General features: G+C 40.5%; 1 protein-coding gene across 1 annotated transcript; it reads right to left on the reverse strand.

Moving 5' to 3' along the window:
* Positions 1-1,257: 1,257 nt before the first annotated feature.
* Positions 1,258-23,077, reverse strand: mapkapk5 (MAPK activated protein kinase 5). The gene is made up of 14 exons (XM_049578252.1): positions 22,138-23,077; positions 20,252-20,325; positions 15,289-15,364; positions 12,939-13,036; positions 12,714-12,822; positions 12,274-12,363; positions 11,802-11,897; positions 11,586-11,666; positions 10,797-10,984; positions 10,495-10,615; positions 10,230-10,360; positions 9,918-10,033; positions 9,056-9,160; positions 1,258-6,945 (listed from the first exon to the last, which is right to left on the reverse strand). Exons 1-14 carry the CDS (start codon positions 22,171-22,173, stop codon positions 6,851-6,853), a joined length of 1,416 nt encoding a protein of 471 aa, XP_049434209.1. The 5' UTR covers positions 22,174-23,077; the 3' UTR covers positions 1,258-6,850.
* Positions 23,078-23,328: the final 251 nt, after the last annotated feature.

Genomic DNA, 23,328 nt, shown 5'->3' on the forward strand with positions numbered 1-23,328 from the left:
TACAGAGGCCATACTCGAGATTATAATTACTCAAAGCTTCTCACAGTGAGCCAAATTCCTCTCATTACTTAGTGCAAGTGTGCAAACAAACCTGTCCTTTACATGTAAAGTAATACGCTTGGGGGCTGTACATTAATCTGTACAGGAATGCATAATAAACAACAGGGTTCCCACACGTTTTTCCATAGCTTTCCCTTATATTTTAGCTCACTTCTATGACTTTAAGTAGTTTAAAACAGTAAGACTTATATGGCATAGGGTGCAATAAAGGGGCTCTTCCTTCAGTGTGCTATGACAGGCATTGTTGTAAATATCTATCATAGAATAGGTGATTAAATGCCTTTGTGTCAACACTTACAGTACACAAAGCAGTAATGTTATCTGGCCTGGCTACAGCTGGTGTGAAAAATGTGATGGTGCTTGTTGTCCGTTGAGTGGTATTTAAGTTTATTTATGCTTTTTCCCTTTTATCATGGCTGAGCAGAGCCACTTCCCTTATGTTGGCAGTGTTAAATGATGTGGTGCAGAGCCTGCATCGAGCATCGTGCAGGTCTGCCTCTCTAATTTGTTGTTATTTGATGATAAAAAGCCATACATTATTTTACACTCAATTGCCAGGAATCTGCAAAAAAAAACCAAAACCTCCTAGCACTAACTTTACGCACTTGTTAGAAATTTCCACTGCCAACTAGCTGCATATGCCAATCATGTGATACTAGTAATGTTTCAACAGTCACAGAGCGCAGCATTAGATTTTAAATTTCTGATCAAAGGAACTTATTTCACGCAATGTTTGATATGTTTTAGAATTTTTATGAACATATTTTAAATAATTGCCAAAACAGTGTTAATTCAAAACTTTTCCAAAACATTTTTTTCAGGCCTGGAAAACATTTTTTTCTATTTCCATAACTTTTCCAGGACTGTCATAAATTTGAATTTGGAGAACAGAAGCTGCCAACTCTACTCTAAATTGCCCGTAGGTGTGAATGGTTGTCTGTCTCTATGTGTCAGCCCTGTGACAGTCTGGCGACCTGTCCAGGGTGTACCCTGCCTCTCGCCCACTGTCAGATGGGATAGGCTCCAGCCCCCCGCGACCTTCAAGAGGATAAGCAGTTACGAAAATGGATGGATGGATTATTTTAGTACATTTAAAGGCATATTAATATATTTATCAAGCTAGTTACATATTTTTGATTTTGGCAACTTTTGTCCTCCATACAGGGAACCCAAAAATACTCAAAAATACACACCATGTTCAAAAGTCAGAGAATTCCTTTATTACAAAGTCAGCATGTTGATGATGTTCCAAAGACATAAAGGGCAGAAAAATAGATGGAAATACAGCAAGTCTTTGATGAGGGATTCAGGTACATGCTACATAACTGCCAGACCAGAGGGGGAAAAAAAGAAACAGATCGTTAAAGCAGAGAAAAGGCTCCGAACCTTTAAATGATTTCCTTTCCTCAACACTTCTTCCTCACTTACCAACATAAACAGGAATGGCTCAAAATATATAAAACCCACCTCTCCGTACTTTACGAGCACACATACAGCAGAGGAAACGGAAGCAACTGGTATTTATCAAGAGTCGTAAGTGCTGACTAAACCATTTCTGCCTTTCAGGTCATTTATAATGAGCTGGTTAAAAAAAAAGGACCGAGTTACTTATCCTCAGTCAGCATCCATGCAAGAAGTCTAGCTTGTTTTGCTCATATAAAATCTGAAATCTGGTCTCTCTTCGCAGAGCAGATAAGAAACAGGAAGTGACTAGTGGAAGCTATTTAATATTTGTGAAATATGTCCAAAGCTGGGTTATCCTGAATGTCAGTCTGAGGGCATCCTGCAGTAGCAACTACTCAGTAGAAGAATGCAGGGGAGGGAGGTAGCATCTTCCAAACCAACTGCCCCTCTGGGATTTTAAGTAACACTGAGCCAGACTGAGCAGCACACAGCAGGTACATGGTGTCTGAGCATGACTGGATTCTTCCCTCAGGGGGTTTTTATTGTTAGGAGCGTCAGTATCAAGTTACATGCCTCGACTTTACAGTACAAAATGCTAATAAATACACTACCCCTTCATCAGTAATGCTCACTCGGGTAGCAGAGGATATAAATTCTGTTATTTGTGGGTGGAAAGGAGATTTAAAAGGAAGCAGCTCTGATTCATTGATAGGCCTCCAGTAATACAAAGTAGGTCCAGCAAACACACTGAACCAGACACACACACAAAAAGCGTACACAAATTAATTACACTGTCACACATCCACACAGAAAAGGTCAACATAAAACAGAAGCATGAGGTTCCACTTTAAGTGAGAAGCTCTGCTGATTCTGCGTTACTGATGTACGAGCCAACATTAAACGAAAAACAAACCTGACTGCTGCACATAAAAGCAAAAGTTCGACATTTTGGGCTACGCTTAATTTACTTTCTGGCGGACATGAGAGCGATTGATATCACTTCCATATTTGTCCGTTAATTATAAAAAGTACCAGCACTTAGAAAACTCACTAATTAATTTGTACAGAGCAAATGAGATATAACAAGTTAAGTAGTGCTCATCTGTATGACTGGGAGCTGTTGCCAGGCAACCAGTGGAGACTCTAGGAACTATGCTTGGTTCATAGAGTGGTAAAGGCATGGCGCACCCTACTCTCCCTCTGATTGGGTAGTTCTTGTTGCCTTTATTGGTTGGGCTGGTTAGGTTTAGGCATGAGGAGTGAGACTGGTTAGGTTTCGGGCATAATATAATATCTAATTTCATGCACAGGCTCTGGTTTAGGGGCCCCCTGAGACCTTGGACCTCTGGGCCTGGGCTCAGTAGACCCATTCTGTAATACACCCATGGGTTAGGGTAAGCTAATCAGAGGCAGAGTACACCTAATTAGGGTGTCTTCACCATCGTCGGAAAAGTGAACCTGCAACTGGTTCACAGATGTATTGTTAGATCCACATTCTGGACCCAAAGATGGCACCTATTCAGTCCAATGAGACAGCTCGCCTGGTGCACATAGCAAAAAACTTTTAGGTATGTGGGCTTCTGAATGTGTGTGAGTTCCTGCATTATCCCATAAACTTAAAATTGTGGTGGCATCCAGATTTTTAAATCATTTTTCTCAGCTCAAGTTAAGTTTTACAATCGATCAAAAATTGATAACAGAATCATAACTGCCCTTGTTAGCAGTTCGAAGTGTCCCATAAACAGTTTCACAGACGTCTCTTTTAAAATAGTGGTCTGTGGGGAGAATGCTTTTTGGGGCTGCAATACTGCACGTGGCCTCTGGGTGGAATTGGAAGCAAGTGGCAGAGCAATATCCAGCTGCTCTAATACATCCATGGCCTTTTTACCCCATTAAATGGTGGATTGTCGATTTTACACTTTCATTTTTTTGTGTACAGGATTAAACAAACAAGTAATAATGTGTTAATCAGTGAGCTTTAGAGGTGCTGGTAGGTGGTTTTTGTTGCAGTTGGACGAAGCCAAGCCAGCTGTGTCCAGTCTTTATGCTCAGCTAAGCTAACCAAGAAAGCTGGGCATGAAAGCAAATAAGCCTATTTCCCAAAATGGTGAAATATTCCTTTAATGTCCGCACTGAGATAAAGGCTTATCTTAAGACACAACCCCAATTTCTTTCCCCAGAAAATATATAACTATAATACGTGAATTTCAACAAAATGTTGCCAAACCAAGACGCCGCTTTGTGGAATGAGCGCCTTAATTTCGTCACATGGAAACATGAAAGCAAATCACAGCCAAAAGGACAAACATCAATCACTACTCACAATGATTCTGAGTCTCCCCTTCATCCTGTCATTCATTCTTACCGATAGGAGCAGTAAAGGATGAAGATAGCGCCCCATCAACAAGGCACATTGGAGCGTAAAACTTAGCCATGAAATAATAAGGCCTTTTCAAACACTTCTTATCGTTAGGATTTTAAGACGGACCGTCAGAATGATCTCTCAGAATCATGCTAGTAATGATTGCCTTTGCTTAAATTATAGTTTTGAAGCCAAATCTAAATCAGAAATAGTTTTCCTTCATGTTAGTTACAAATGGTGTGGAAAAAACAGCTTACACATTGTCAGTCCTGCATCTTCAACATGTCAACTTAAATGTGAACACCTGATCCTTTAGTTCATCTCAACATTAGAGAAGAATTTTTCAATGAACAGCAACAATATATATCTTTTCATTAAGGTCAAAAGGGGTTAATGCAGTAATCCTGACATGAAAATTTGTTCTGTATAAAGCTAAGACATCATCAAAGGGGAATTTGATTATAAAAGAAAAATTACTTAAGAACTATTCAGGCACTGAACAAGAGAATTTGCACTCTGAGCCATCTTAACCCTGCTCTGTTGACTCAACGCAGCCTCGTTTAAACACCTGAACATGAATCCCTTCTTTCAACCCCTCTGAAGAAATAATAACAGATATGACTGGAGCACGAGAGCAAAACGGTGCAGCGGAAATCTCACTCTGGCTGATCAATGACATTAATTACAACTAAAGGGTGAGCGGAGGGAGGGAGCATTTGCTGGTATTCAGACCACTGAAACGACAGCAGTAATACTGACAGATAGATACATCTCACTACCATGTAAATGCATGCACTATGAATACTTGATTAAATTATTGCCCTATTGCACATTCAGTAGCACTGCAAGTTTTATGAAATGGACCTGTTAATGGATGCTGAATCCTTTCTACTGATCTCTCCTGTCATACAGACGTCAACTGCATTGCACCAAAAAATGCCCAGTGTTGTTGTGTTTCTGTTGGCTCAAGTAGCAAGCACTGTCACTGTAAAATGACTTAAATGTTAACGGACTCTAGTCTGAATCCCAGTACATACAACTTTACATCAAAGCAGCTCAACCACTTTAACTGAAGACTGAATTTAAGGGACAGTTCATCTCCTTTTACCTGTAGTGCTACTCATCAGTCTAGATCAGTGATTCCCGACTGGTCCAGCCAGGGGGTCCAGATTTCTCTTCAGTCATTGGTTCAAGGTCCACGCAGTTTAATAGATTCAGCATCACAGTTGCATTTGGCGATGCTTTCTAGGTAGTCTTCTGTTTCTGTCGGTTAGTCACTCACTTTTCAGCAGGAAATAGCTCTTCAAAATGACACCCGCAACCCACCATTTGGGGACCACTGATCTAGACTGTTTTGGTGTAAGTTGCTGAGTGTTGGAGATATCAGCCGCAGAGATGTCTGCCTTCTCTCGAATATAATAGAACCAAGTGGCACTCAGCACGTGGTGCTCAAAGGGCCACAACATGCTTTTGAAAAACTCAACAGCAACGTCTCTTTCCAGAGATCATGACTCAATTACTCAAAGTGAATCCACAGACCTTGACGTGAGCAGCTTCATGTAGGAACTATTTTCTTTCTACAACTGACAACCACATCACCGCGCAGAAGGAAGCGTGCAACATTACAGCTCAGTTGTGGAGGACGTCATTAATGTTTAGATCTCGCGCCGTCACAAGCACGAACGCCTTGTCCATCACCCTTTGCACTGTGATACAGTTGCCGGGTATACTTTGGTAGACAGAAAATAGTTCCAACATGAAACTGCTCACAACAAGGTCTGTGGATTATCTTGAGTAATCGCATTATGACTTCTGGAAAGAGACATTGCTGTTGAGTTTTTTATATTCAAGAGAAGGCAGATATCTCCAACACTCTGCAACTCACACCAAAACAGTCTAGACTGATAAACAGCACTACAGGTAAGAGGAAAAATATGTATTTTCAACTTTGGGGTGAACTGTCCCTTTAAGACCTTTCAAAATCACATCAGAAATGAGGATAAAAAAAGCCTTTATATAAAATAATTCACTTCATTTTACTTGACAAACACAAACGTAAGGAGCTGACACACTATCATCACTTCATGTGTGTGAGTTGAACTCAGCTTGCAAAACGTACATAGATCTAGTTTATCCTGAAAGTTCATTCTTGACTCAGGAAACAGTTTGACAATAAAGTCCTGAACTCAACTGGAGCTTTCAACCATCTCCGTCTTCTGCAGAAGGCCGTGAGAAAGTTTAAAGTACCAAAAAGGCTAGCAAGTGGGCCATATGTCAAGATGTTTTTCACTGTTCATGCCTATTCCGTCTGCTTCGATCGATTTAGTGTTATCTCTTATAAGCTTTTTTTTTTAAAATAAAGGATTGTGACAAAATGAATTTCGGGCTGCATTTGTCTTTTTTCATGACACTTTCTTTCACCTCCATGTCCATTCTGCCTCGACACAACCAAAAGTTCAAGGGAACGTTACACAAAAACAAAGATTCATATAAGTGAAACGCAGTCTGGGAATCAGAGTGTGTGGAAGAACAAAATCACACCACAGACAACTTCTCTCGGCTTTAGAGCCCACCGCCAGGCTACAAGAAAGGTATAAAATAATTTCGTTTAAATAAATAAAATTCTTAGGAAAAAGAAAATAAAACAGAATAAAATCAAATAACTGGGATAAAACATGTGACGCCTCGGACAAGCAGCTAATAAAAATTCCCTCCCAGAAAATAATTTCTTTAACTGATTTTTTCTCTTCTTTTCTTTGTTTTTTTTTTTTGCAAAAATGAAAATATAGTTGTTTTTTTTCTCAATGTTCTTTGCAAGTGTCCATTTAAAAAAAAATTATAGTACCAATGAGTCCTCTTTGAAATATATCTACAGCTGTACAATATTTCTTGCAAGTGAAATTCATGGGAAAAAAAAAAAAAAAAGATTAGCGCATCATTTTACATAAAAAAGCCTCTTTACAGATATGGGTTAAAAAGGGTCATAATAAACAATATAAAAAGAAGATAGAAAGACAGCACTTGCTAATGAGATTCTTGGAGATTCGTCTTCTCTTCGATGGCCTGTTTCACTATTTCAGCCAACTTCAAACGGTCAACTTTATCGGAGAAGGATCGTCCTGCAAGGAAAGAGCTGGTGGTTAAGAACAACAACTTACACAGTGAAAACTTACCAATACATGTGTAAGTGATGTTTTTAACTGGTGAAGAGACCAAGACTGTACTTCTTAATTAATTCAAACTAACCTATCTTTTGTCTTTTACTTTTAATCTGTGTTCTATTAGGCTTTAACCACAGCGACTATTAGACTGTTAGTTTTGTTTTTAATAATTAGGGCTATAAAGTTATTTAAATTATTGATTGATTCTGCCATTTTTCTCATTTAAATGTTTGGTAGGGATGCAACAACTGTGAAATTCTGGGCTGATGCTGATACCAGTGTTTAAAATAAGAATTTGACCAATAGCTGGTACCAATCCCAATGTTTTTTGCTGTTATTTATTTTGTCTTGTTGATATTTATTCCTCCTTTTGTGCTGAACTATTATAAAGTCATTCAGACCTTCATTACACTACCCTGTGAATGAGTACAAATTCCATTATCCATATTTGTGAAACAAGTATTAAGGTAACCTTTCACATGAAAAACATTTTTAAAAAAAACTGCTTCAAAAGACGTTAACTGTGTTTAATATCATAATTCCGTCTCTACTATCTTTTTTAGATTGCGGTGAAAACATCAAGAAATTCCTCCTTCAAACGACTGTAATTATTCAAGTTTCTCGCCAAAAACTACACTTAACCTTCACCCAACACTAAATTTTACTGAATAAAGCTTGAACACATCATAACGCAACTCAAGGCAACCTCCGTCAGAAATAAGCTCTGGCCACCAGCTGTTAGCAGCTAACAGCTAACGCTAACTAGCCCTCCTCTTGAAAATTTCAAAATGGATTTCTGGTCCACAACGTAGCACTCCTAGGGAAACAAGAAGGTGCATCCCCTAACCCAACAATAGTGAGTTCACTTTGTCTTTTCGTCCCAAAGGCCTCCCATGAAAGATCTGTTTCTCTCAAGCATGTTTCCTATTCCCTGGGATAACAGGATGCTGTTAGTCTCGAGCTCTGCTGTTCAGCCTGCACAAAATTGACGTGACACAACAGAAGAACACTCCTGGCCACCGCCACTGGTAAATATCATCTTATTTGCTGATAGGCTGATGGCTCTTAACAAGGCGAATATCAGCCAGTACTGATGTTTGGCCTATAAAATGGTGCATCCCTACTGTTTGCTCTTCAAGATATAAAAAAGGATGTAAAAAGGGTTTCACATAATACAAAGGTAACACCTTGTAATTTCTTGTTTAGTCTCAAACCTAAAAAAATTCAATTTACTATCTCATTAGTCTCGCTCACCAGACCTTTCTCAAGAAAAGAAAGGTCTGGCTGGTCCGACTCTCACTTTAAAATTGGAGAAAAAAAACGCCCCAGCTACTTTTCTTTCTTTCAACCAATCACAATTGTTCTGGGCGGTGCCACAGCAACAGTGCGCTTGCAAAAATATTGCCGGGGGGAAACAGGTTTTGGTGTAACACACCCACAAAAATATCGCCGACAGGACGTGAACCATGGCAGAAAAATGGCTACATCCCCGCAAGACCAAACACCACAAAAGGTGGCTCATTCCGCCCAATGAGAGGCTGATCTATGCAGCGAACTTCCACCCACTCAGACTACTATCTCATAAGACAAAAAAAAGCTGCTGATCCTCACGTTTGACAGATCGCAACCAAGTAATGTTTGGCTTTTTTCCCTAAAACAATGAATCAACTGACCTGGTCAGCTCTACTGATAATCCATCAGTCCTCAACCATTCTTATTAGTCCTCTTTAAAATAACGACCATGCACTAAAAACATTAATCTAAAAATGAGAAGAGATGATTTATGCCAGATTTAGCTATAAACTGATGTCCATCTGCAGTTTCTATTTGAACTGCAATGTAACGTTTGGTCTTGCATATGTATTTGCTGATACGGAGAACCGAGCTGTGTTTGTAACTGAGACAATTTTTTTTTGGCAGGCAGATGAAGTGAACAGGCCGGATATAAACCACAGCTTTTTCTAGATTTTAAAAAAGGTAAAACCACCCCTTTGCTTCCAACTGTTTGATACAAAAGAAAATTAGAACAGTATTTGCCAGATATAGATTAAAATAAAATGGCACTGACCATCCCAGCTGAGCCCCTGCAGGCCGTCTCTCAGCAGTTTACAGTCTCTGTTGAACCTCCAGGCTTCATACATCACTTCATTCAGCTTCTCGTCCTCGTTCTCTCCTGGGTAAACATGAGGGACTATCTCAGCATTACAGGTGTCTTACACTGATAGCCCATTCAATTTGGGAAAAACAGAACATTTCTAATAACTGATCATCTATTTCCTGTGCACACCAGCACTTTCATTGTTTTGTTTTAATCTCCAGCTGGCAAAATACTTCTCAGTTTAATAGAAATGACTGAAAAGAAAACAATACTGTAATAGCAATGAAAATATGTTGTCTGTGGTGTGCTGTATATAGACAATATATACAGCGTACAAATTATGTGTAACTGGATCAGACACTTAAAGTTAACTTTTAAGACCTTTTCAAGATATTTTTTGACTAAATTAAAGACATTCAAACATTGCAGGTAAATGTAAGGGTAAATATATACATGTGGTCGCATGCAGAGGTAGGTTTTATACAGGTATGTGGTTATTAAAGTGAAGTAAAGTGGTAGGTGCAAGTATAAAGACAGAGGACAGTTTAAGATTCAGTGGTAGGTTTAAAGATTTGTAACATCAGAAACGTGAACTTTCGCACAAGAGTTTGAATCATTTTGACAAAAAGAAATTAAAAGGTGGGTAAATTAAATTAGATAAGATGTTTGTGGCAATTCAAATTTGAGATCTATGTCATGGCTTTTACAGCCTAATATTTATTACATTGAAAACTTAAAGGTCCTGCAGACACCCTGGTTATTTCTTCATTGAAATGCTGGTTGCACATCTGTTTAATTCATTAAAATTTAATGCCAGTGTGTGTTTCCTGACCAGCTTGTGGTAGTATACACTGTGCAATGACATCTCGTAATTTTTCCAGGGCTACGTTGGAGTCTTCTCCTCCGTTCTCTGGGTCGTGAATGAAGAAACTATCACTGGGCTTGGGGCTGCAACAGACACCAAAACACATTTCAGACCAAACTTTAATATCTTATCAAATGCAAGGGCCCCAAAATACATAATAACATTATATGAACAATCAGAGATCCTATTAGAATAAAAGTAACGGAGGAGAAACAGACTTTAGTTTAGAAAGGTTGATAGGACAGACTGATGCAAGGACTTCAACAAAAGCATTCATACCCTAGTAGTTTCCGCTTCCTGAGGATTGGGTTGTTGACAGAGTTTAAGGGCTTCAGGCTGACGTTCAGATCCTGAATTCTCATGTTGGCCAGCTGCTCAGCGTGGGCCTGCTGGATACCTGCAACCACTGCCTGGAGGGCAGGTAAGAAAAGATGGAAAAGGATGCCAATATGCTGTATGTTATACTAAGTAAGCTGGTCCGTTTATCCAGGACTGTACAACACTGGTGCAGTGCAACCTATTGCACTTTTGACTTCTTACTCACTTTGTCCATCATCATCTGGGCGGACGGCAGCACGTTATCTAGGGCCTCGGTGCAGTTGAGCCAAGGGTGAGCCAAGACACCTTCAATTGTCAGCCTCTCCTCTGGCTTTACCTTCAGCAGCCTGCAGGGGGCAGACGAGGAGAGGAGGCAGTACAAATTATTGGACAGAAGAAGCATGAATGGAGAAGTGCGCAGAGGGATGGCAAAATGTAAGTGGGAGAAAAGGAGGCCCATAATTGAGCAGTTAGAATGGAGACGTTTGAGTTACTAAGATAAGAGCAGGGGAAAAGAAAAAGACTCACTTGCGTACGATGTCCTTGGCCATCTCAGAGATCTGGCTCCACTCATCTTCAGGGAAGTCAAAGCTGCCCGTCATGATCTTCTTCCTCATGTCCTTCGGGATGGTGCGACTGTGGTGCTTAGAGTAGAACGGAGGGTAGCCACACAGCATCACGTAGATGATCACACCAAGAGACCACAAGTCACAGCTCTAAACAAGAGTAGAAAAAGAAAAGAAACATTTATGTAAAAACATTTTCATATTATAAACAGCAGATATTCAGTTGTGGTATCCGAGGACAAATACTTGCTGTAAGAAGTCAAAATGCTTTGTTCAACAGCAATGTTAATATTGGCAGCTATTTTTGATTTAGTCTTAGTCTTTACATGAAAATGCTTATTAGATTTAGTTACATTTTAGTCAAGTTTTAGTCATTAATTTTACTTAAAATGTTTTTCTCTAATTAAATTAGGCTAATACAGGTATCAACACTTTGACATCAAGGTGACAGTTTGTATCAAGTGTTGAAATTTCATTAAAATATAAAGAATTTACACATTTGCATTTGTCCAGCAGAGTTTTTGACAGATTTGAAGGATGATTTACGAGTCTACACTTACTGATCATCATTTGAAAAGCTAAAAATCTCAAACTTTGATACCATAAATAACTAATTTGAGCCAACGTGACAAGTATCTGTACCCAGGTTTACTGTAAACTCTGACTTATCGATCTCATTGTTAAAAAGCAGCTTTATTTCAGCGTGAATTCTTTCTAAATCTGTAACATGTTAAGTTGGTTTGGGTCTCACCTTGTTATAAGTATAAGGAGTGGGTGAGGTAGGTATAATTCCAGACTTTTCCTTCTGGTGTCTTCTTTGAGCCTCAAGTACCTGGACAGAAATCACAGCAGAAGGGATACAACATGGAAATATGCATCAGCTTTCAACATCATTTAACATTTAAGACTGATGTGTATACATTTAACAAGTATTTCTGGATGACCTCTATGTTTGCTTGCTTGTTACCTGAGGTGCTACGTAGTAGGGAGTGAACTGAGGGGTCATCAAGTCTCCTTGATCAATTTTGGCAAAGCCAAAGTCACACAACTTCACAGGTGCATCCTGTGGAAAGAAACAAAGAATCACAGAGTGAGAAATGTGAACAAGGAGTGAGCATAGAAACAAATTTCTGGCTGAGTTTCACTTGACAAAATGTTTTAAAAAGGAATATATTCAGGTTACAGAGAGATTGCTGAAGGTGCTTCAGAGTTAGGGTGGATTTTGAAATCTAGGACTGAAAATGCAAGTTGGATATTTCCAAATGCTTCACAGTATCTTGACCATTTTGTGCCAAATACAGCCAGTAATTTTTCAGTGTCTCAAAAAGTAAAGCTGCAGCCTTACAGTCCAGCAAAGTTTATTTTCCTCTGAAGCAAAAGCATTAGTATTGGTGCAATTTTAAAACTGCATATTTGTGTCTGCAACTTCAGCGACTTACCAGAGAGTTATCCTTGAAGAGCAGGTTCTCTGGCTTCAGGTCACGATGTGCAATATTTAGGGAGTGACAATGTTCCAAGGCTTGACTGATCTAGAGTGGGAAGAGAAATCTGACTGAGTTGCCACTCTGTGTGTGTGTGTGTGTGTGTGTGTGTGTGTGTGTGTGTGTGTGTGTGTTTGTCAAAACAGCCTTTAAAAAACAATTGATTTGAGCTAGTGTGTGTGTTGCTTCTTTTAACCACAAGTCTCACTTTTCAACTGCCTCATGCTGCTTTGGCCAAGCAGGGGGGCTGCTAATGACATGGGGAGGCCATTACACACAAAGAAACACGCGGACAGACACGAGTGGACAAAGACAGACTGACTGACCAGAATTAAATATCCAGAAAATTACCGAGGACATAAAACAAACCATCTGTATTTGCATGTGTCTTCACTTACCTGTTTGGTGACCTGACTGGCCATTTTTTCAGTAAAGTGCCTGTGCTGACTGATTCTGTGGAACAGCTCGCCACCCTCCATCATCTCCATAACGATAAGGAGCCTCGCTCTGTAAGAAACAAGAGAGGTGGTGTGGATGTGTCAAAGGAAAGAGCTGAAGAGACGAGACGGATTTAAATAACTGTAATTCTACACAAACAAATTCTCACACACTGAGCTCTTTACCTCGGGCTGGACTCATGCGGGAACTGGACACTGTTGGCGTAAACCTCCAGGATTTGCACTATGTTTGGGTGGTTGGCACACATCATATGGAGACGCACCTGCGTAGAGGAGAATCAGACACCCTGTATGTAGTAATTCATTTTAAAACCAGGTAAAATGACAACAACATAAAAGAGCACCACACCCTGATAAAATTAATCTTTTTGTCCTGAAGTTCTGGTGTTGAATGAGGGCCCTTCTCTGTCCACAAGTGATAAAAATAAAATAAAGATGACACAGCGGCTTGTGTCTATGAAGCTGTTTTTCATCACTGTTTCATGTCGTTCAGGATGTCTAGATGATATCTAATTGCAAATTGTGCAAGCAAAGAAATAGAGGATAGCAAGAAGGGTAACGATAGACCTTTTGACATGTCACTCTGTCACTGAAAGAAAAGCACAGGTAGGTGTGAATATTAAATCAAAGATGGCTGATTTCCATTTTGCTACTTCAGTGTGGGCATCCTAGTATTGTTCATGCTGGCTCGCTGTCACTGTTATGCCTTGCAGTGTTTGCCCTATAATTGTACAGGACTGGTGACCCACACTAGGCCAAAAAATAAAATGCAATGCCAAAAATAATGGCAAATATCCATTCCAGTGATCCCCCGAAATTCATTCGGTAGCAGTGCACTGCTCTAAGTCCATGAACAAGGCAAGTGTCTGTGGCTACTTCACATGTCTGTAATATCAGCAGGAGAGTCAAGTGTCTGTTATGTAAACTAAAGTCAGCTGAACAGGTGACGTGAAGAGAACGTTGACAGAAGGCTATCAGTTACAAAGAGGCTTGGTAGTGAACGACACACAAACGTTCTGACGCATTCTCTGTTTCTGAGTTTTAGCTGAGCTGGAAAACAGTATTTGGTCTGGTGATGATGTTTTGCCCTCATTGTTCTCTGTGGAGTTTGTCTTCACTGTTTTGGAAAAAGTAAAAGGCAAGTCAGCTTTAAAAGTGACATATTTTCTTTTTAAATAAGTGCTGTGTGGTGGATCTAATTTATGCCATGTGGTTCATGTGGGGTTTCAAAAAGGAGCTGATAAATATTTGGAATAGTAGGCTAACTATTAAATATTCAAAGGAACTTTAAAGTGTTTAATTTGAGAATGTAATTTGGTGAATGAGTGCTTAGCTGTGTCACTAGTCCTTAGCTGTTCAACCATGAAATAGGAACTTTTATATCCTGATATCAATACGTGTGGTGGCACTGTAAATTCAGTTCTAATATTACCATAACAAAGCCCTGCTATTTAACTTGACATTACCCAAAAGGGGTCGATACAACAACAGACAGTAAAGTGATGCCTCAGTAACTACAGAGAGAATCCCAGCTCATTTCTGTGGTTTCACCGTGTACTTGTTAAATCGCCAAACCCTGACACAACGTCTACACAGCCCGTGCAGTGAAAGCAGCTTCAGTTCTCTGTCTGTGTCTACACAGGACACGATCAGGCACAGTTCTGAGTGCAGGTCACCCATATTTTGGAGTCAGATCACTGTTGTTGCACATGTGAAACAGGAAACAAATAAACTCTAAGCATGCAAAAACATCTCCTGTGTAGTCAAGCTGTACCAGAAATTCAGTTACCCACTCTCCGAGCTATGTGCATTACTCCTTGTAACATTTTATTGCTTCCTGTAAACGTGAAAGCCTTGTTCACTTTGTGTTTACCTTCATCAAGTCATGTTTGACCTGACAAAAATCTGCCTTATGAACTGTTTCCAACAGATTCTACAATTGTAACGGCAAATTATGTTGCTAAGACTTAATAAAACGCAAATTGCAAGACAGGCAAAGACAGTGTTACCAAACATGTAAACTGAGCTGATCATTATTATGCATACAAACAAAACCGCTGCCTTTGAATATAGCATCCGAGGTACACCCTCATTCAAAAGATGATAGAAGTGGCTGAAGAATACTTTGTTTGGTGGTAATAATCTAATCTGCATTTGCTTCTCAGTGACAGCTTTCACAGTTCAGCAGCTTGTGTGTGAAGCAAATCTGTGTTGCTTGTTTTGACTGCATGTCTCGCTGCTTAACTGCTGTAAAAGCTGCTCGATCAAAACAGAAGGCTGCTAATGACATGGAGGGGCTGCTAGACATAGTGTTCACCACAGGAAGACATTGTTACGGACAAAGACGTCTGTACAGACCGACAGAGGAGGCACAGGAGACAAATTGACGAGGAAAGAAAAACAGGAATGAATAGTGGCTGATAGCAGGCAGGCAGACAGAACAAAGCATATTGATACAGCCACAGTCAACACACAACAGGCATTCATCAAAAACCACAACAGTGTTTCCTCTAACCTCATTCCTGGCCTTGGGGCGATCAATGAGGATCTTCAGGGCCAAGCGTTCCTGAGATGACTTCTTCACACAAACTCTGAACAGGAAGAAAACAAGAGTAAACAAACATCCCATGATAACCCAATCTGTGTCACAGATGTGAGCATGTATGCAAAGACTCAATCATGTAGTTTCTGCAATGTGGCAGGGCTTTTGTTACCAAACAGTCATTGATGTCGGACCTATCCGAGTCATGTGCTCTTGTAAATTTTATCACTCTGTATATAAAATAGGAAACCAGGTATTTTGCCACCATTCTTGTTTGTATGATAAAGAAGTGTGATCATTATCAAGTCAAGTACATTTTATTTATATACCCACGAACCACAAATTTGTCTTAGAGGACATCAAACGTTCAATAAAATGCCAGACAGTCTGCACAAATACAAAACACAGCTGGTACCAATGTGTGGTCTAATAAAGTTTGAGAGCTTTTTTTGTTACTCTCTGCTTTTTCCTCAAACAATGTGTGGTCACGATGTTTTCCAATAAAAAGGTACACTGTTCAAGACATCCATTAACCCCTTGCCACGGGTGTTCCCCTTTAGTGACAAAATCCTCTGTCTGACAGTATCATGTAGCGGTGTAATGATACATTAGTCCGGATTGATATATCAGTTTAGTCATCGGCAATCCAATATTATCAATGCAAAAGAACTGCAGCACAGAAATGCCAAATTAGGGGGCGTCAGTAGCGTAGTGGATAGTGCTGCCGCCCCTTGTACAGAGGCATTGCCTCGCGGGCTCGGGTGCTTGCAGCCCTTTGCTGTGTGTCAGTCCCGACTCTCTCTCTATCTCCCCATTTCAGCCCACAAAAATAATCCTTAAAAAAAAAAAAAAAAAAAAAAAATGCCAAATTAGACTTCAGGTCATTTAGGAAAGAAAATCCTGACAAGTAGATTTTTCAATTGTGAAATATCCTGCTTAAAATTCATCTTGGTTGCAAGGTGAGACCCACAATTTTTGGTAAAAAATATTCAGTATTGGGTTCATTTTTATTTCTATTTAAAGTTTTACTTTGTAGGATTTTCTTTAAAAACAATGTATAGTCTCATACAAAGGTAATCCCTCTCAATCATCACTTACGACCCACTAGAGGTGCGTGGCTGTGTATTTATCTGCGAAGACTCTGCCCTGGATTTTCTTCTTTATTTGCTGTGGTCGGGACATGATTGGGCGTGTAGCCCCCCGGCCAGTAACAGCACACAGGTGAGTTCGGGACTTTATAAAAAGGAAGCCACCAGGTAGTAGCAGCATGCACCCAAGAGGAAGCTACGAATATCACCGACACAGCGCTGAAAATTTGCAAATATAGCGTGGCAAACGCTCAGTGGACAAAGCTTCTGCAAAACTAGAGCGAATCTGGGATTGGCTTTTTCTTTCACTGGCGACCACTGAAGGAGAGGATGGGGATGAAGACCAATGCAAAGTTGGCCCGTTTTCAGTTGGACAGGTAGGTGCTGTGATTAGCTTGGTTCACTCAATTATCGGCTTTTCCATAGCAACAAACACGTTCCTATAATAGTAGTTAACAGTGTACATACAGTAGCATGAGACGGAGGGGCAAAGTTTGATTGTGCTTACAAGCAATAATCGACAATACCTGCATAGTATACCTTTGATTAGCTTTTAGAGTCACTGTCAGTTTCTGTGTGCTTGAATGTGGCAACACAAGTGTCAAAATCTAGGTAATATGTGCTGTGACATTAAATTTGACAGAGTTAGGAACAGTGTTTTGTCAACATCACAGTTTGTTGTGGGTCATATTAATCTTGTCTCCTCTTTTTCATGAAAGTAATACCAAAAAAAGCCATCTGAGTCTGTCATCTATTTCAAATGAAACTACATTTCAGTATTACAGCAGCAGAACACAGATGAAATATGGACTGCACAATATACAATTCATTTTCTGAAAAGCCCATGAACTGGTTTTGTCCTCATCCGAGCAGCGAGGACTCAAATATTCACTTTAAACAGCAACCTCTGGCCCTTTAACTCAGATTACACTATTAAAGCATTACTGCAAGAAACATTCTGCTTCGGCCAAAGTTCACTTCACTGGAAAGCAATACCTGCCTAATGAATCACAGAGCTGGTAGAAAGAGGGGGGGCTGGTACAATAAAATGACGTGAACGTGTTGTGAGACAGAGAGGTGAGCAGAAGAATCAGAAAAAAGATTTGTATGAGCCTGAAGTCTGTATGAGTCAGAGTGAAATACAAAAGCAGAAAAACAACTATCAGGGTGAGTAAGAGGTGCCCAAAAAGTTCCGCAGAACAGCATGAATCACAAGAGATTAGGAGTGTGTTTACATAGAGGGCTGATGAGTCAATTTCTCAGTATTCTTGTCACTTGAGGCCAAAACTACACACGTCAGGAAATAACAGGCTGATCCAGATATGACTCCATGAAAGCTTCAAAGTGCAGAATGGGCAGGAGGAATCAGTGGCACACATTGATATATTACAGCCTGCATCTAGCTGGAATCAAAAGGGCAGCAAAGATGAAATTGCACAAAACATAAACAGATGTAGAAAGCGGTTTGAGCAGACACTGCCTCTCTGTAGCGCTTTCCAATAAATCTAAAGACAAACAGAGGCTATTCTATGAAGAGATTATAGCAGGGTTATCTGAGGCAACGAGGGCAAAGGTCAACATGTGCACAGACAGTTTAAAAGGGTGAAAAAAATGCAGCATTGTTGGCTAAAGTCTGAGTATAACAGATACTGCAAACAAGAGACACTGACTAACATTAACAGTTTTAAGTTGAAGGCCAATGCAGAGTGAAGTTTTCAAACATTTTCTCTCTCCTGACAGAAAAAAGTCCAGTTTCAAAGCCTAATAATGACTTAAATCTGTGCTTTAGATTCACCACAAGACATAAAAGTAATTTGTGGTACTTATTCATAGTCAGTGTATTACCTACACGTACAGTAGATGGTGGTCAGCAAGCCCCAAGTCTGGAGAGTCAGACTGGAGTCCAACACAGAAGCTAAATAATGTACTGCTGCGCACGGGGCAGCAGCAAAACATATTTCAGCTACTTAAAAAGAATCATTATTAGCTGAAGTACATGCTAAATTTCTAATATTTTACCCCCCGCCAGACAATGATTTCCAACAGGGAAAGGAAATCGTTATATCGCTCTCTTCAATGCCAGACTCCATTGACAGAAACAGTAATTTAACATCGCTGAACACAGGAGCTGCCAGTTATGGTTTTGTGTGACTTTGGGGTTTAAAACGGTTAGTTTGGATTAATCAAAGCTACACAACAACACAACTAACTTATTGGGGCAATGATAGAGCAGCAGGTCTCGCGTTCAGTGAGCTAAAATTACTGTTTTTGTCAATGGAGTCTGGTGGCTTTGACGAGACCACTGATGCGGAACTGAAGCTGTTAACATCTTCCCTGTCAAAACATGCTGCCTAAGGGAGACATAGAGAGGTGAAAATACTTTCAATATAGCGCAAACTTAAGCTGTTATAGATTTTATTTAGGGCTGCTAAAATATGTTATCCTGCTGCCCCTCACCCACAGCAGTATATTGCTTAGCTTCCGTGACCACTTCTCCAAATTTGGGGCGTGCCAACAGAAATCTGCTGTATGCAATACATCAGTTATGGATAAGTACCCTATACAACCCCACTTCAAAAAAAATCAAAACTATCCCTCTATTGGGTTAAATGTAAATCAGCTCAAACGTCATTGCTGCTTATTGTTAGTATTCCAGAAATGTGTGTTAGAGTGGAAAATATTGGAGAGAAGAATGCAGAGAGGAATGCAAATATAAGAGAAAACTGCTGAGTTTTATCAATGAGCCCTCATGCAGCCACGAGAATCCACTACTGAGCGCAGCTTCTCAAAAGATTAGCTGCCATAACATGAGGACTAAAATCTGTCAAAGCCAAAGAAACAGACATAAACTCACTTAATATGTATTCATTTCCACAAAGGACTTTCAAAAACAGGTTTAGATTCTTCCACTCATGGGTGTGAGGGACAAAACTTTGGGGTTGGATTCAAGCCTTGGATGCTGCGGTTACATGTGTTGCTGTGTCCGAGCCAAATGGGCCCCCACCAGCTACAACAAAAACCGGTGCCAAACATCTCCATATTAAGCCACGAGTTACGCCGGTGTTACACACTAATGGTTAGTCCGGTCTGTTAAAGCCCCATCAAGTAACAAGCACCTGGCCCCTTCATACTCTCAATACGTGTTAATGTGTCAAGGATAACGTCAGACTGTGCCGGTGAAACAGTGTCACAGTGAACAAGATGTAATAAAACCCCAGAAGAAGTAACATGTCGGGAGATTTTTTGGCAGCAGTCACAAATTTTGTCCATTCGACAGCACAGCCCTGCTTTGACATTACACTTGAATTCAAAGTTTAAAGTGCCAAAATGTGGCTGCAGCAGTACCAACAGGACTCCACAGCAATATTTATAACTACAGTTCAGTCATACACTGCAAGGGCTGAGCAATATATCAATATTTATCTCTCTCGTGATCCTATCATGGGTTTTTGGAATATTCTGAGTCACGATACACAAATAAACGCTACACATATAAACATAACTAGAAAGCAATCTCAACTGACGCTGGCTCTGCTCTCGCAGCTGGGCTTAACCCAGCATGTCAGATTTCTCCCAGTAGGATTTCTGCATTCCTAAACAATGCCAGTTGAATCCATTTCCATCAAAACCAGGAAAAACAATTAAACAGTTTTCCAACCACAAACAGATACCATAATGATGTCCTCTGGTTATGCAACGCTGCAATTTACTCCCAGTTTCATCAATGCAACACTGGTCCAGCGGCAACAGTTAAGACGTCAATCTGATGCGGCACAAGCACAGTAAAAAAAGATAACATTTGGAGACTGGAGAAAAGTACTTTTTGGCACACTCTCGCTCACACTCACCTGACAGGTCCACTGATGCCAGCTCCCAGCTTCTGTGTCCAGTTGATGTTGTACTCGTCTAGAATGGACGTCTCCTGTCGGGGAGAGAAACCACATTAAACAGAACATCAGATGTTAGAGGAAAAACAATTAACAAACTGTCCAGATGTGGAGTGTTTTCCATTTCACAGTTATCAGCATAGTATTTAACATGCAGCACAATAACCAGCCCACTGCCACCCATCCCCATGACAAAGAAAAAGGAGTTATGCACCAGAAAGACCATTCCAGATCATTGTCAGTACCTAGAGTATCAACAGAGACAGCTGTTTAGCATCATAAAGACTTCTCATCTGATTTTTAAACAAAATTCATGAGACACAAAAGAGTTTGTCAGTTTCTACTGAGTAACACTGCTGTAAATTCTTCCCCATTGTGTCCGTAGCTCTGGGTTGTGTAATATCTGCCTTATCCATTATCACTTGTCTATAGTGGTAATCCTTAATGCAGATTATTCTGGAGAAAAGACAGCCTGGCTGTTATAAAACACAGATGTCTGGGCAGGTTTAGCCACTGTTGCTTGTAAAAGGATTAACAAAGAAGGATGGGATGCTGTCCCAGAAGGAGGGAGAAAACCTTGGTAATCAACTGAATTAAAAATAGTGGAATTGAGTTTTTAGGATCAGACTTGTGCTGGATTTGAATACATATTTGGTTTGTCAGTATTTGCAACTTTGTGCTGTATTTGAGTAAAGAAACTTAAGGGAACCATCCTCTTATAAAATCCCAAACTTAAAATCAGACAGTTATTAAATTAGCCTGGACCTTTTCCTCCTTTGCTGAGAATATATTGGTCTTGGCTGGCACAAAGCAGTTAATTGTGTGCCACTGCCAACAGGCACCATAATTTCTCCTCCCTATCACCGTCCTGGCCAGTTCAACCTGCTCTTTGTAAACACAAAGAGTCTGATGATAATCAGGATTCATGATGATTACGTAATGCAGGACGAGGGGCGCCTCAGCTGTTACAATTACCCTTGGGTGTGTTGCACCATAAACTTTACATCTTTAAAGGACTGCACCACGCCCAACAGTGGCAGATAGTGGGTCTGGTTTGAAGTGTGTCATGGTTTGATACCAGGGAAAGTGGTTAAGCTCAAAGTTCGCTAGCTAACCCTCTAATCTTTATTCATGATAACGGCCCCAGTATGTGTTGCAGTTCTCAGTACGTTTCCCTAAGTCAACCAAGCATTGGGTACATTCTGAACCCACTGTGAAAGCAGGGGGCCACTTGAGATCACATTTTACTGCTAGCATAAATGCTCGGGCAGTGACACATTGAGGGGAGCAGGCCAGGAACAAATCCCAGAGCCAGGGTGTACGGGAATATTGCCTGTAGGACCGTCACCATTCCAGGCAGAGCCAAGCTCCACAGTAATGTTTAACAAGGGTAAAGCTTTCCATAACACATTGCTCATGATTCACAGTTCTACTATTTGTAGCCTACACAAGAACTCTTGTCAGGAGATGTCATGAGGTATATCAATTTATGACAGCTCATGCAAGATTCAAATGTTCTTTATAGTGCAGCCTTCACTGGAAACATTACTGCAGCAATATGCAATGAAGTTCATGTGGGCGGAAGTACCATTGAAAATCATGTTGTATGAAACAAGGAAATGACAATAATTTATAAAACAATAAAGCAAGGAAAGTCAGTGTGCAGCTGACATTCTGCAACAATGATTTAGACATAGTAACATATCCAACATCAGTGTAAAAGGTTGCAGCTTTACTTGTTTAGATCAAGCTTCATTAAATCAAGACCAAAGATGGTTATTACTGCAGAAGTGGAAACTCTTGCAACGTCTACTTGCATAAAGATTCACATCTGATGATCAAATTACCTTGATGAACTTGTCTGCGTTGTTATCCTCCGACATGGTGCTGCACTCTGGACAGATAAAGTCTGCCTCGCCAATCTCAGACAGTTGACAGTAGACACAAAGCGTTTTTCTCTGAGCTTCGCAAAGTTTCGATCTTGCAACCCTGGGTTGAGCCAAGGCTTGTTATACTAATACTGATGACAAGACAAGGCCATCTGGGCAAAATGATATACAGCCACCGGTTAGCCAAAGCACAGTTTCCTTCCCTTGGAGACCTGAAGCCCACCAGCCGGTACGGTGTGACGTTAGCTCAGGCCAGCAGGACTCACAACCTCGGGGTCCGACTCGCTCTTCCAGTCGTCTTAAACTCACTGTGGTGACCATGTAGAGTGCCAAACTCCGAGCAAGCTGACCAGAACAGTCGAAGACAAGCCCAATCTGGACTAGCCTACCACTTTTGGAGGCGCACCGAGCATGGGACAAGGGGTGTATTTTTAGCCAGCGCAATGAGAGCAGAGCTCTGCTAACACCGGGGACTGCTAGCTTGCTAGCAAGTAAGCGAGTGCCACTCCATCCCGCGGTCAGGGCAGATTATTACACAGCAAACGCAACCGTAACAGGTGATGTGGACTAACGTTAACTAAAAATCACCCATACTATCCTCGGTTGATCTGACACGACGAGCACACCGTGTTCCCAGAAGCACAGCAGACTATTATGTCGTCGAGCCGAGCCTGCTAACGCGCTAGCTTGTTAGCTGAGGTGGCAAGTTAGTTTTCCGGCTCTACACAAACCCACAGGCGTTAACATTCTTCCGCAAGACGACGTAATAAAAATCAGCGCTCGTGCTGACAAATAACACTATCTCACTGATGAAAAGGGTTAACAGAGAATATTTTCAAAGGTGACCAAGTAGATACACACATCTCTGGTCTATTTTGCTAATCCCATAGCTGGTTGTCAGAGGGAATACACAACCCGAGTCGGCACTACGCAATAGCAGTCCGTGCTGAACGCCTGATTAAAAATCATCGACACGTTTCGTAAATTCGGACATTATGGGGAAAAGCTTTGCCTTTTAAATCATTAAATGTATATTCCCAATACGTGTAAAACGTATATTGGTCAGTACATTTTTTTAGATTAATTACTTTAAATTTCGATGAAACAAGCTTGGAACGGCCAGACTCCTTTGAGTCCTTGGGTCCTTAT

This window comes from Epinephelus fuscoguttatus, linkage group LG6 (genome assembly GCF_011397635.1).
Source record: "Epinephelus fuscoguttatus linkage group LG6, E.fuscoguttatus.final_Chr_v1".
Taxonomy (NCBI): Eukaryota; Metazoa; Chordata; class Actinopteri; order Perciformes; family Serranidae; genus Epinephelus; species Epinephelus fuscoguttatus.

Excerpts from the sequence above, each read along its gene's own strand:
- mapkapk5 (XM_049578252.1), bottom strand. The coding sequence starts at position 22,173 with ATGTCGGAGGATAACAACGCAGACAAGTTCATCAAG. Across the intron at positions 15,365-20,251 it reads GGCATCAGTGGACCTGTCAG|AGTTTGTGTGAAGAAGTCAT; the intron begins GTGAGTGTGAGC and ends CTTCCTGTTCAG. Across the intron at positions 12,823-12,938 it reads CCGCATGAGTCCAGCCCGAG|AGCGAGGCTCCTTATCGTTA; the intron begins GTAAAGAGCTCA and ends TGTTTCTTACAG.